The sequence below is a fragment of the Papilio machaon genome, chromosome 2, assembly GCF_912999745.1.
Source record: "Papilio machaon chromosome 2, ilPapMach1.1, whole genome shotgun sequence".
In the NCBI taxonomy this organism is placed as follows: domain Eukaryota; kingdom Metazoa; phylum Arthropoda; class Insecta; order Lepidoptera; family Papilionidae; genus Papilio; species Papilio machaon.
The window spans coordinates 5,084,203-5,096,498 of NC_059987.1; the positions used below are offsets into that span (position 1 = coordinate 5,084,203).

General features: G+C 33.3%; 2 protein-coding genes across 2 annotated transcripts; one reads left to right on the top strand and one right to left on the bottom strand.

The window, feature by feature from the left end:
• Window positions 1-723: 723 nt before the first annotated feature.
• LOC106709008 lies at window positions 724-2,426 on the bottom strand. Its single transcript, XM_014500649.2, has 2 exons — window positions 1,133-2,426; window positions 724-1,002 (listed from the first exon to the last, which is right to left on the bottom strand). Exons 1-2 carry the CDS (start codon window positions 2,171-2,173, stop codon window positions 733-735), a joined length of 1,311 nt encoding a protein of 436 aa, XP_014356135.1. The 5' UTR covers window positions 2,174-2,426; the 3' UTR covers window positions 724-732.
• An 899-nt stretch (window positions 2,427-3,325) lies between these two features.
• Window positions 3,326-9,589, top strand: LOC106709084 (oocyte zinc finger protein XlCOF6). Its single transcript, XM_014500775.2, has 11 exons — window positions 3,326-3,659; window positions 3,780-3,962; window positions 4,390-4,423; window positions 4,746-5,052; window positions 5,272-5,523; window positions 5,598-5,771; window positions 6,207-6,410; window positions 6,721-6,891; window positions 8,386-8,575; window positions 8,864-9,085; window positions 9,459-9,589. Exons 1-11 carry the CDS (start codon window positions 3,537-3,539, stop codon window positions 9,516-9,518), a joined length of 1,920 nt encoding a protein of 639 aa, XP_014356261.2. The 5' UTR covers window positions 3,326-3,536; the 3' UTR covers window positions 9,519-9,589.
• Window positions 9,590-12,296: the final 2,707 nt, after the last annotated feature.

Sequence of the window (12,296 nt, forward strand, 5' to 3'; positions counted from 1 at the left end):
TATTAAAATTACAAACAAAAGTTCAAACTTATATTAAAAGCAAAATAAATGTGATGTAATTCATCAAGAGTTAAAACCATGAAAAAATTATGAGTATATTTTAAAACAATACAAGAAATATTTTACAGTCTTGAAGATGTTACAAGGACAAAGAGGAATTCAAACATTAACTCTACTGTTACTATGACTGTACCAAATGTAATATCACAGTGAACAATATATTACATCCTACTCCATACATACCTATCTTATCCTTTATGGCCAAAGTTTTAAAATACCTGAATTGATTAAGCAAGATTAAATGTTAAAATTGTAAAAAATCTAGTCTTGTCTATTGTATCAGTCGAGACACTAAAATTATTTCATCTATGAGGTCTGAAAATAACTAAAGAACCAAACTAATTTTCTCTAAATTAATTAAAAAAAAAAACAACTGTCATGTGCAAGTACTAAAATACTTATTTTCTATTTATCAATAAACCAAAATGAGGTAATAGACAAAGTTTTAAAATATGTACAAAAACATACCAAAAAAAATAATTAAAAAATGGCACTGCATCAGACCTTGGGTATATCCAATTATTAATCTCAAACAACATTCATTCTGTCTGTCTTTTATACAATGATTTTAAAAATCATTAAAACTATCTTTGGATATGGAATGTAACAGCATTAATTTTACAAAAGCTCACTGGGCGAATGCGCAAAGCATTGCAAGCATTTACAATGAAGTCACAAGAGTCTACGTAAAATTCTCTTACTCTTCTTTGTGCAAATTGCAAATGAGGTTTTCTTTCTTTTTGTAGGACTAGGACCTTCTAAGTCGTATTGGCGGCACTTTCTGCCGGGGTGTCTGTCACATCTACAAAATCTACAAAACTGGTAAGCACAAGTGTCATTGGTACATTCAACCCATTCCTCATCTGAATCCTCTTGATTTACTTTAGCCGGTTGGTCACATCTTGAACACACAACTTGAACTCGTGAATCTAAAGATGCAGCCTGGAATATAAACAAAACATTTGTCAGTACTGAACTAAATATTTTAATACCATTTGATTTTATTTTAAACATATAAAATGAATATTGCAACCCATTTTGGATTTAATTGTTATGCTATAATAAGACATACCTTAGTAAACTTTTTGAACTTATTTGTTCTGGGAGTACCCGGGGGGCTGGTTACTGAGCTCTTTGTAGAGTGAGTGTGGGCCACATTGTGGATCCCCATTGGTATTCTAACAACCCTGTGACACATGTCCTTTGGTGTTGTTCCTTTGTTCTCTTGGTTTTCCTTTTCACTTTGCATAAACTGGACAAACTTTTGCTTCACTGTTAACTTCTTACTAACTTCATCCCAAACCTTCAACCATGTATCACTCACTAAACTAAAGTTATAAATATCTTCGTTGGATAAATACTTGAATATTTCCATAATCGGAGGCATAGCTGCATGCTCGTATAACATTTTTATGATATCAATCTTTTTGTTAGGTTTGATGTGGTATGATTTAACTTTTACTGCAGACGGCTGCTTCACTGGTTCTAACAGTTCAATATCACATGAAAGAGAATGGGTGATTAATTTTTTCGCTGGTCTCCTCAGACTCAAGGGGCTATTCAACTTACAACTGCTTCTACAAACTTTCTTAACAGGTGTGGTAGGATATGACATTTCACTTGCTCCACATTCATGTTGATAATTAAACTCCTGCAAAATCGTGTTGGTACACCTATTAGTGCCTTTGCTTTTCATTTTACTGCCATCACTAAATTTAAGTTTACGTAAACATCCAGCTATAAGAGTAGTGGGTGTTGGAATAGAAGAGGTTTCTTCGACATTTTCTATTTCTTCTTGAAAGGGCCGCTTGACTCCACGTCTACTTGCAGGAGAATCTCTATTGTTTTCAAAACTTATGGAACTGGAACACTTGTATCTCTGACTTAACCGAACCTTCACATCAGGAGTGATATCAAAACACTCAACTTGAATTTGGCAAAATTGCCTATGTACGACAGAATTTAGACTGTCGTCTGATATTTCCGAATATTGGAATGAACCTGGAGTGTAAGATGTATGATAGCCGCTATCTTCATTCTTCGAAAATCTGTTAATGTTGTCATATGTTATGGCTGGTGTTGCGGGCTCCATGAAATTCGAATGGAAATCCATCTTGATAGGTTATTTGTATTCCCGTGCTTACACGGAACAAAAATTAGCAGCTTCCAGTTTGCATCACAACGAACGCTTCTTAACCGTCTACACCACTTCAAATAAATAACACGAAATCATTATTTGGATTTCACAATTTGTAGTTCTCACGTAAACCTAATTAGATCAAGTGTTTAATATTTTGATTTCACTGTCTAAATAATAAAACATTCAAAGCTTTTGAGGAAATATTTAACAACTTCAGTCTTCAATCGAAAGCCATGACAGGTAAGCAAACAAATTCGAATTCTGATTATCTATGGACTATCTATAAGCATGGACAATTTATTGGACAACACAAAAGAAATAGACTACTTCAAACTTGAGAAAAAATAGAATCATTGCTTGAGTTCCTTTTTTTTATAATGGTCTTTTTGGCAACTTCGACTGTTATTCTGTTTAAATTGACTACGTTATAATAGTCGCTAAGAGGCTCACACAATACTATGTCGTAAAGATTCGTATACAGCGCGCGTCGCCGACACTTCTATTCGTCATCACCAAAAATTGTTGCTGGCAACCTGTTTGACAAGACCGTCGTGAGAAAAGCCCAAAAGCCGCTGAAATTTTCAAAATGGCGGAGCAAATCTACAGTTGACATGTTGTACTTGCTATGTCTGTACTGACTGAATAGACGAATCGCTTCGACTATTCAACGTTGTTTATTAGTTTCGACGTTCAATATTAATTTCGACGATTTATGTTGCCTTGTGTGGGAAAGGCCTAAAGCGCCTGTTGATGTGTTAAATCTATCTCTTTAATTATTTTCCTCCTCACTGCCACCACTAACCGCTACTTTCAGCACTAAAATGGCGAAAATAAAATAGGCACAAAATACCACGTCTTATAGCCTGTCCTTGTACAGAAGTCATCAGTGCTTCGATTCCCAAAACTGGGTTTTTCGTGCACTTGTCCATTACTTTCGGACCACAGACAAATAGGAAAGCTCAGATACGGTCCCCTTTACGAATTGAGACACAAAATTCCTTGCGACAGTCTTTTTGATGATATCAGCATTTATGAGCTATCATAATTTAGATTGAATATTTTTTTTTGACATGACTGACTGACAAAGAGAATATAAAATAAATATGGTGCCTGGAAATAGTTTTATTGACACTTCTGCCCAAAGATGACACTGACGGACTGTCTTCTGTCTGACACTGACTGAGAGAAACGAAACAGAGAAAAGAGAAGCTAAAATCATAAGGCTCATCTAAGCATCAATTTCTAAAATGTTATATTAAGTTATATATCCTAGTTTTTAAAACGCATAATATTTTGTTTAAAGTGTAGATATTTTCATCTCTTTTATTATGAAAACATGACCATGAATTTCGAAGCATTATGTCGACTATGCGCAAAGGAAGACGAATTTACAAAAGACTTGCTACACGAAAGCAATCAGAATCTCCTTAAATTAATAAAAGAATTTGTACATATTGTTGTAAGTATTTATTAAATTATATTACTGACGTACTTCTAAAATTGTATTTATTTTTAAAGTTTTGTATGAAACATAATTTTTGTATCAAGACATCTCTTGAGATACTTTATTTTATTTCAGATCAGTGATAACGACGAATTACCTACAAAAATATGCCTAAACTGTGAAGAAAAAATGGTAGAATTTCAGTTGTTTGTTCTGGAATGTTTCAAAGTTCAAAGCACATTAAAAGACATACATAGGAATCTCAATATAAAGCAGGAACACGTAGAAGTGACAATTAGTCCATCCATTAAATCTGAGGTTTGTATTGGCTAAAAAAAAAAGTTAATTTGATGATTGCTTGTCAACTTGCAGTGCACGGTAAAACCAATATAAACTTATGTCATTTGGATTAGATACATGTGTTAATATGAGCAAAGTCGTACTTCGGAATTCCAAAAAAAACTCCACCATATTTACCCAGCTAGATTTTAATATTGTAATTTTTCAAAACTTATTTGAGTTACAGTTTTTTTTCCCATCTATTTACTTAATTTGGGATGGGCCATGGGCATCACCAGCCAATGATCTTGGCTAGGCCTTGCATTAAAAAAGTCTTATTTAAAGTAGGTTTTATATCTATATTACATTTTTCAATTCTCTAGTGCCTTGTCCCTGGCGATACTCATAGAATGGGCTAGGCATTGATAGGCAACATTGATATTTAAATTAATCCTTTTGTTTTAAGGTTAAAGATGAATTAATGCCAGAAGACATAGTAAGTGAGTATTCAAGAATTTTAATTAATTTTGAAATTACATATTTGTCATAAAGGTAAAGTTTATAACATAAATATGTGTCCTAAAATATATATTTTAATTTAAATAAAGAATTATCAGACTATTGTAAAAATGAATAAGGTTTTATATATTTATCTTGAGTTAGTTTAGTGTAGTCATATTCAAGCTTTAACTCGCAACATAAAATGCACTGTTAATTCCTGATAATATAATCAATTTCTAGAAGAAATAATATGTGCAAGTTTCTACCAAACATGTACTATGTATATTTTATATTAATTAGTTTTCTTTAAATTACAAACAGGTGTTATAAATGATGGACCATCATTAGCAGAAATGGCCGGAGTCATTATTGAAAATGAAAACAATGATGATGACAATAAGGAGGACAATTATGATAAATACGACAATGATGATGATGATGATGAAGAGTACCACACGAATGATGATGATGATGATGAAGATGATGACTATCTAGAGGATGTTTCGATAGCTGAATTGAAACAAATTAAAAAAAAACGTATAAAGAGAAAATCATTGACTGAAGAAGAAGCGGTTGAGTTTCAAAAAGTACTCCAAAAGTCAAATATTAAAGTTAAAGATATAGTTAAGTAAGTAATTCATGTCTCATGTAAATATTAATGAAATTTTTACTGTTGTGATATGAGATTATTAATATTTGACTAGTCTTAAATTGTTTTAAAGTATGTAATATATGTTATGTTACATCGGTTTTTATACATGATGATAATATATTTTATTTAATTTAATAAATGTTAAGTTATAAGCTTGAGATCATGTTATGATTAATACTCTTCAATATGTTACAGATTAAAATGCGATGTTTGTAAGGATTCTTTCAAATCTTGGAGCGCTCTGGGCATGCACTACGCAAAGAGCCACAAGAGTAAACCGCTTGTATTCTGCATCTGTGGCTTCGTTATTCGATCAAAGAGTGTCCTTTACAAACACGTGTCCGATCACAAAATAGAAAGTAGGAAATTTAGATCGGCCACAGATTCGGACGGGGACAAACTGGACGATTCCAAGTATTCGAGCCTTAATGTTAAAGATTTTATTAAGTATATATATTTTCTTATAATTGCAATAAGTTGCAACGTAAATTCAAATTTTATGTTGATCCTTATGTTTTTAGTTTTGTATGCAATAATTGTGACAAAGAATGTTCGAGTTGGTACACTCTGAAGGCGCACTGTCAGCGGGAACACAACACCTTGCCTTTCGTTAATTGCGTCTGTGGGATAACGCTTAAGTCTAAGTCTGTTTTATATAAACATGTTCAGGATCATAAGAATCCCAATTTCCTAGCGTATGTAAAGATTTTTCCATATTTAATTTTAATTAGCCTTGATATGCACACACACTAAACTTAGAATATTCAAAATTAAAGCTGTTAAGCCACGGAACCTGGTTCGATTCCCAGCCGAGGCTGAATAATTGCGTGATATTTAAATGAAGTTAAATCTTGTACAAATATTTCGGATTTGGTTATTTTCCGGCGTATTGCAACTATCGTATTTGGTACTTAATTTGCTTATTTAATCACTCTTAATACAATTGCTATGTCTGTCTGCCCTTATTGGATGTTCTTCTATATATCTGTAACAATTCTTTACCTAATGATTGTACGTGTAGTTAACAGCTTTTATTTTATTGTTTTTTTGTTCAAATGATTGCATTTTAATTTAATAAATGAGACTATAATTTGTTAACATTATTATTATCGAAAATAATTATGTTTTAGTTGCGATAAATGTCCGAGGATAACAAAGACGATAGAAGCGTTGACGAAACACAAAATGAGACACATACCTAAGTCGGAGCGTCGGTTCTGCTGCACCACTTGCAACAAAACTTTCAACAGCAGAGAGACTTTGAAATCGCACGAGAGATCCCACATACCTATAGAAGAGAGGAAAGTATTCCGATGCGAATTATGCGATCTCAAGTAAGTATAACACTTAATATGACTTTCACAGCATTTATTTCCTCCATTTGAAGAATAGTTTAAACAACTTGTTCAAAACAGCGCAGATAATCTAAGTTTTTGTACGAAAGCTCAGAAATCTCTATTGGAGCTCTATCAAATCTAACGTAGATATAAAGTATTGTTATGTTAGATGATAACAATTACACATAAAACATTTTCCAGCAAAATAACATTTTTATTTAGACACACCTTTTTTGATCACTGTATTCAATTCGTAATATTTGTAGTTGAAGTATGAATTAGTATCAGATACATAAGTGTTGTGTAGATTTACAACGCGTTCGTCCGCGGCTTCGCACAAGCGCGTGGTACACGACAAGATCAAGAGCTACGTGTGCGACTTGTGCGGCTACGCGTGCGGCACCAACGGCGAGCTGCGACAACACCGCGCCATACACAGCGACGACAAGCCCTACGTCTGCCGCAAGTGCTCCAAGCCGTAAGACACCTCATTACTGATTGCCATCCTACAGTCTGTCACTCACTGCTTAGTACACCCGCTCCTCTTCTCTACCCGATCTGTTGACTTGAGGCACCCAATCATTTATATCCCACGCTTTGATTCCATCTTACTAATATTATAAATGCGAAAGTTTAGATGGATGGATGGATGTTTGTTATAAGATATCTCCGTAACGGTTTAACGTATTTTGATGAGATTTTGCACAGATTTAGAACACATAGAGAATTTTTTTTAATTCCAAAGCACAACTGGTCTATCTATAAATATTAATAAAACTGCAGTGTCTGTCTGTAATACCGAAAAAAATCATATTTCGTACACTATGTATTTGTATTGTTGATTTTTTGTCTGTTTGTCTGCGACGCCGCGTCTCTTTCGGTTAATCTCTGGAACATCAGGACCGTTTTTGACTTGACTTTGAAAGGAAGGTAGCTAATGCATGTGGGCGTATTATAGGTTACTTTTTATTTAAATTCTGCGCTGACGAAATCATAGGCGATCGAACTAAGTTGGGAGTCTTAATAAAACCCCACTCTAGAATAGATTTATATGGGAATTTTCCTACTATGAGGTTAAATATTTTATATATATCATATTGAAATATCATCATCTCCCTGGCCTTTTCCCACTCACGTGGGGTCGGCTAACAAGGTTTTACAAACTTTAAATATTTTTTTTATATATCATATTGAAATATGTATGTCAAATTAATTTCGTGCTGAAACCTACTTAATTAACAAAATTTGTTTCTAATCCCACCAAATGTTACAGCGTAGATAATTCACACAAAAAAATCAAATTATAAAGATTCAAATGAGAGGATTAAATAATTTATGGTCCCGTTTCTGTATTATTTCATTAAAAAAGGTTTGAGTCTTATAAGAAATGAAATAGTTCTGTTTTTACCTGCGGGGAAAAGTGGAACGAGAAAATGTAAAGCGAGTTATTGTTAAGAGCTAGAAAATTGTTCCAGGTAAAGCGGGGTTTTTATTGTTGAAAGAGAAAAGAAATCATAAAGTAGGTTTAGCGTCAACAAAGTAAAACGCACGCGGCTGCGGCGCAAAATTGCGCTGAATAAAACTTGCCAACAACGCCTCGGGAATTTCTAAAGCGGAGCTATCAAATGTAACGAACATAATAAGCATTATCCGAAGACTCTCGCAGAATTATATTCTGTATTTATACTTAGTTGGCTACTTGAACAAACAAAAAATAGTATAAAAGAAAACGAATTGCCCTTAAAACTACTCTATTGTAAGCAAAAAATTGTAAAATTGAGCCCTATTATATCTAAGTTTATAAAAAGTATTTGTATTTTGCGTCTTTCGTCCGTCTTTCGTACAAGAGACAATTTGAATTATAAAAGATCGAAAAGTAATGTTTCGTAGCATAATTAATTACTTTAAATTTTAAAACTTTAATAGGCTGTTAATATACAGGTGTTGTATGTGTAATGTTGTATGTTGTCAGTTTCAAGACGTACTCGAACCTGAAGACGCACATGGACACACACGAGGAGACGTCGTACGCGTGCTACGTGTGCAGCAGAGTGCTCAACAGCCGGCGCACGCTGCGCAAGCACCTGCTCGTGCACGAGGACAAGTGTCGGCATGTCTGCTCCTACTGCAACAAGGCTTTCAAGCGCAAGCAGACATTGAAGGTGATCCATCTCCTAAGAGATGTAACGTCGGTTAGGTCGATAAATACATGCTATCTACAAATTCATAAAACTTACATACTAGGCTAGAAATCTATACATTTTAAACTTTGCAACTGTAATAGTACAATGTCTAAAGACTATTTATAACGCACTTTTATTATGAAGATACAAAGTTTGATTGTTTCTTTTACTTATCTATCCTAGCTCTTTAATATCATGTAACTCGATTACACTCGATGTAAAAATGAGAAACAATAAGTTTGTTCAACAAAAGCTTGTGTTGTTCAGGTACACATGTACATGCACACGGGCGACAAGCCGCTCACGTGCAAGTGGTGTGACGAGCGGTTCGCGTACGCGTCCACACTGCGCTCGCATCGCCTGCGCTGTCACGCAGACAAGATGGCGGCCAGCCACCCGCACGCACACGCGCACACGCATGCGCACGCGCACGCTACACTGCCCACGCACGCGCCGCCATACGACGCGCTCGCGCACGCTATACAACAAGTAAGTATAACATATATTCTATATCATTAATATAGGTTTAACTTCTTAAGCATTAAACAAGAGTCCTACTTCTGTAAACGTATTTTACTTTGTGAAATAACCACAACTTACCATTCCTGATAACATTAATAACGAAATAAACCTTTAGAACACTTAGATAATTATAAAAATTTCATAATTATCACATTACAGAAGTTTTTCCTTAAAATATTAAAGCAATGATAGCACATGAAAAAGAATCTCATACTTATATGAAAGTGACTTTGATTAAAAATGTGATGAAATAAGTAATAATTTTGCCGTTTGTCTCAGAAACCCACCCTTAGACTTATATTTCATCGTGGTATAATAATTTTTGTCTTTTTGTTTTTAGGAATTCATGAAAAACGATTCAACGGGAGCTGTACCTAAGAATGAAGTGGAGGCTATATAAACTATAAGAACCTACATTGTGCAAGATTTTCTTGATTTATCCTTGGAATATGTTATATTTTTTGTATTAGGACAAAGACTTATATTTTAGGTTATTTTTATTCTTAGACATATCAAGTTCATTTATTATTTATGTATGAAGAACACGAGCAGCTATTTAGTTTTTTTATGTCATATTATTCATGTCATAAATATTAAAATGCAGCATTGAAACAATTTTCACTCTTCAACTAAATGGTGTCGTCTTCGTTATTAATTTAACGACATTGAAATTTTGTATTGTCGATAATTTTTGAAGATTCTATTTGACCACAGGTACAGTGGCTATCACTAGCGGTATTCTAATTCTGAAGCAGTTATTGTCTTAAATGACTTGAAATTATAAATATTAATAATTGTTATAACAATAGCGTATTCCATATAACATTTAGTCAGATTTATAGTGCAGGTAATCTAATGTAAGAAGAACGCGGATTCTCGCCTCAAGGAACAAGACTATCTGTAAGTGCAATAGCGCAAGCGGAGGCCACTGTACATATTATTACGTATTTACAGCTGTAATAAAAACGTGTTACAAAACATCTTAAACACGTAATTCTCGATCTATTTGATCTGCCTTTACCTCTTTTAATATCACAATTATGCTTTCTGTTGTCTTCTTTTAACAAAACATCACAAATATTAGTTTTTTATAGTAAAGTTTTTATAACTAATGTATGTATTATATTAGACTAGTCTTAGATCACACCAGTGACGTCATCATTTTTACAAATATGGAGCCCTCGTTTACGTTATATCGGCTGCTTCCTGTTCACAATGGGGTTTTTTCCCCTTGGGCCGATTGAGTCCCTAAAATCAAGAAATACCAGTAGGCTGATTGATTCTATGTATTCATTTATCCCAATGGGAAATAATCCTATTGGGCCGATCGGCTTACGGATCAAACGGTCCAATGAATCACCCGTTATATCTATAATATAAACTATTTTAATCTTCTGTGAAATCCAGTTTTAGATTTCAGTACCTACTTTTGTACAAAGTCCAGCTCCAAGTTGAAATTAAGAAATGTATTTTTGTGTTGTTTATATACTTAGTTATTCATCTACGATGAAGTCTGTGGAATGTTTTACACATTTTACTGTATCTAAATAAGTATAGAAATTTGTTTCTTAAATAAAGAATTTATGCCTGTAAAAGTTTTTGATTTCGCACTATTTCCTATTGGTTTAGGTCAGTGATTGTCAAACTTATTTTCTTTCACCGCCCCCTTTGAAAATAAATTATATTTCAGAGCCCCCTTATTTTTATTCAGCCCTAAAACTTAAACTATCACAATTTCATTACTTTAATTAATTTCAATGCCCCTCATTTTTGGGCCCCTTATCGCCCCCTCCTAGGTTTCAAACTCTCCCAAGGGGGCGTTATCGCTCACTTTGGGAATCATTGGTTTAGGTCCTTATACTGCAGAATAATATCGATAGCTATATTAGATGTATTTTCGGAATCGTATTTAGCAAATATATATAACGACATAGTTAAACTTTAAAATTATTCAATTGAAAAGTACAATTATAGTTGAATGTTTTCCTTCGTGAAATTAAAACATATTCGATTACGATGATTGTCACAGTAAAGAAAACATGATGTATAGACCGACAAGGCCCGGTGTGTTTATGTCAGACAGTAGTTACAAAGTAAGCCTCGTTTCTAAGCGATGCATATTACTAATATTATTTAATTTACTAATTTGTCATTGAAGTACCCCACGTAGCACAATTGCAATAGATGTAAATAATTTTTTTGTTTAATTTTTGTATATAAGTTTAAATTAATAAATTACTAATTTTGCCTATTAAAAATGTTTGATTTAAAAGTTCATGCTTAACTCACTTCAATAAAATTACTGACATAACAAAGTCTGGTAATTAAAGTTTTAAACTTTAATATTTCAGTTTAAATTTGTAATACCCTAGAAAATGTAGTAAGCTAGAAAGCAGCTTAAAAATAAGCTTTTGCTTTGATGACGTCACTGAAACGAACTATAAACCTATTTTAAAAAATAGAACAGCATGCGTGCATTAAAGTCAAACAGAAAAAATACTGTGCGTCAAGTTATAAAGCAATGATGCAGTCTCTTACATAATTAGCCTTTGTTCCTTTCAACACTCGACGTTACAAAGGCGGAGCGAGCTTTCAAAAGCGATAAAGGAAAAAACAAATATAATGTACTTAGCTCTATGACGTCGTTTATTACTTTTATAGAGTGTAAAAGATACTTTAAAAAACAGTATATTTAAACAACTTTTGTCATTCGTATCAAATCGTGTTGTTGTGTATAGTATAATACTGAGAGATAAGGGAACTGTGTTTAGTAATATACAAGGAGAATAAAGGATGTAGTATGTAGTAAAAGTATAAAACTCTAATTTATTATCTTCTAGTATTAACTTTATGCTACGCCGTAGCTTGTCTACGCGAAATCAATTATTATCATTCGCAAAATTCAGAAGATCAGTAAACATGTTTGTAATATTTTATACTATACAGGGCGGAAATATAAAAAAAGTGAAACAAATTGATATAAAACTAGACATAGTACCACACGATTAAACGAGTATGTAAATGTGTAATAATTTAAAAATATAATTAAAGCTTTGTGGACACAGTATATTATTACCCACAACAAAACATGTTCTATCTTGACAAGTCTAGTACAACTTGAGAAGTTTATTGAGTGGAAGTGCATCTGCAGAAATGCGATGAGGTGGTACTTCTATGT

Bases quoted from the DNA above. Each gene is read 5' to 3' on its own strand.
- LOC106709008 (XM_014500649.2), bottom strand. From the start codon at position 2,173: ATGGATTTCCATTCGAATTTCATGGAGCCCGCAACACCAGCCATAACA. The intron at 1,003-1,132 runs GTATGTCTTATT...TTTATATTCCAG, and splicing joins AGTTCAAAAAGTTTACTAAG to GCTGCATCTTTAGATTCACG.
- LOC106709084 (XM_014500775.2), top strand. From the start codon at position 3,537: ATGACCATGAATTTCGAAGCATTATGTCGACTATGCGCAAAGGAAGAC. The intron at 4,424-4,745 runs GTGAGTATTCAA...AATTACAAACAG, and splicing joins AATGCCAGAAGACATAGTAA to GTGTTATAAATGATGGACCA. The intron at 5,524-5,597 runs GTATATATATTT...TTATGTTTTTAG, and splicing joins AATGTTAAAGATTTTATTAA to TTTTGTATGCAATAATTGTG.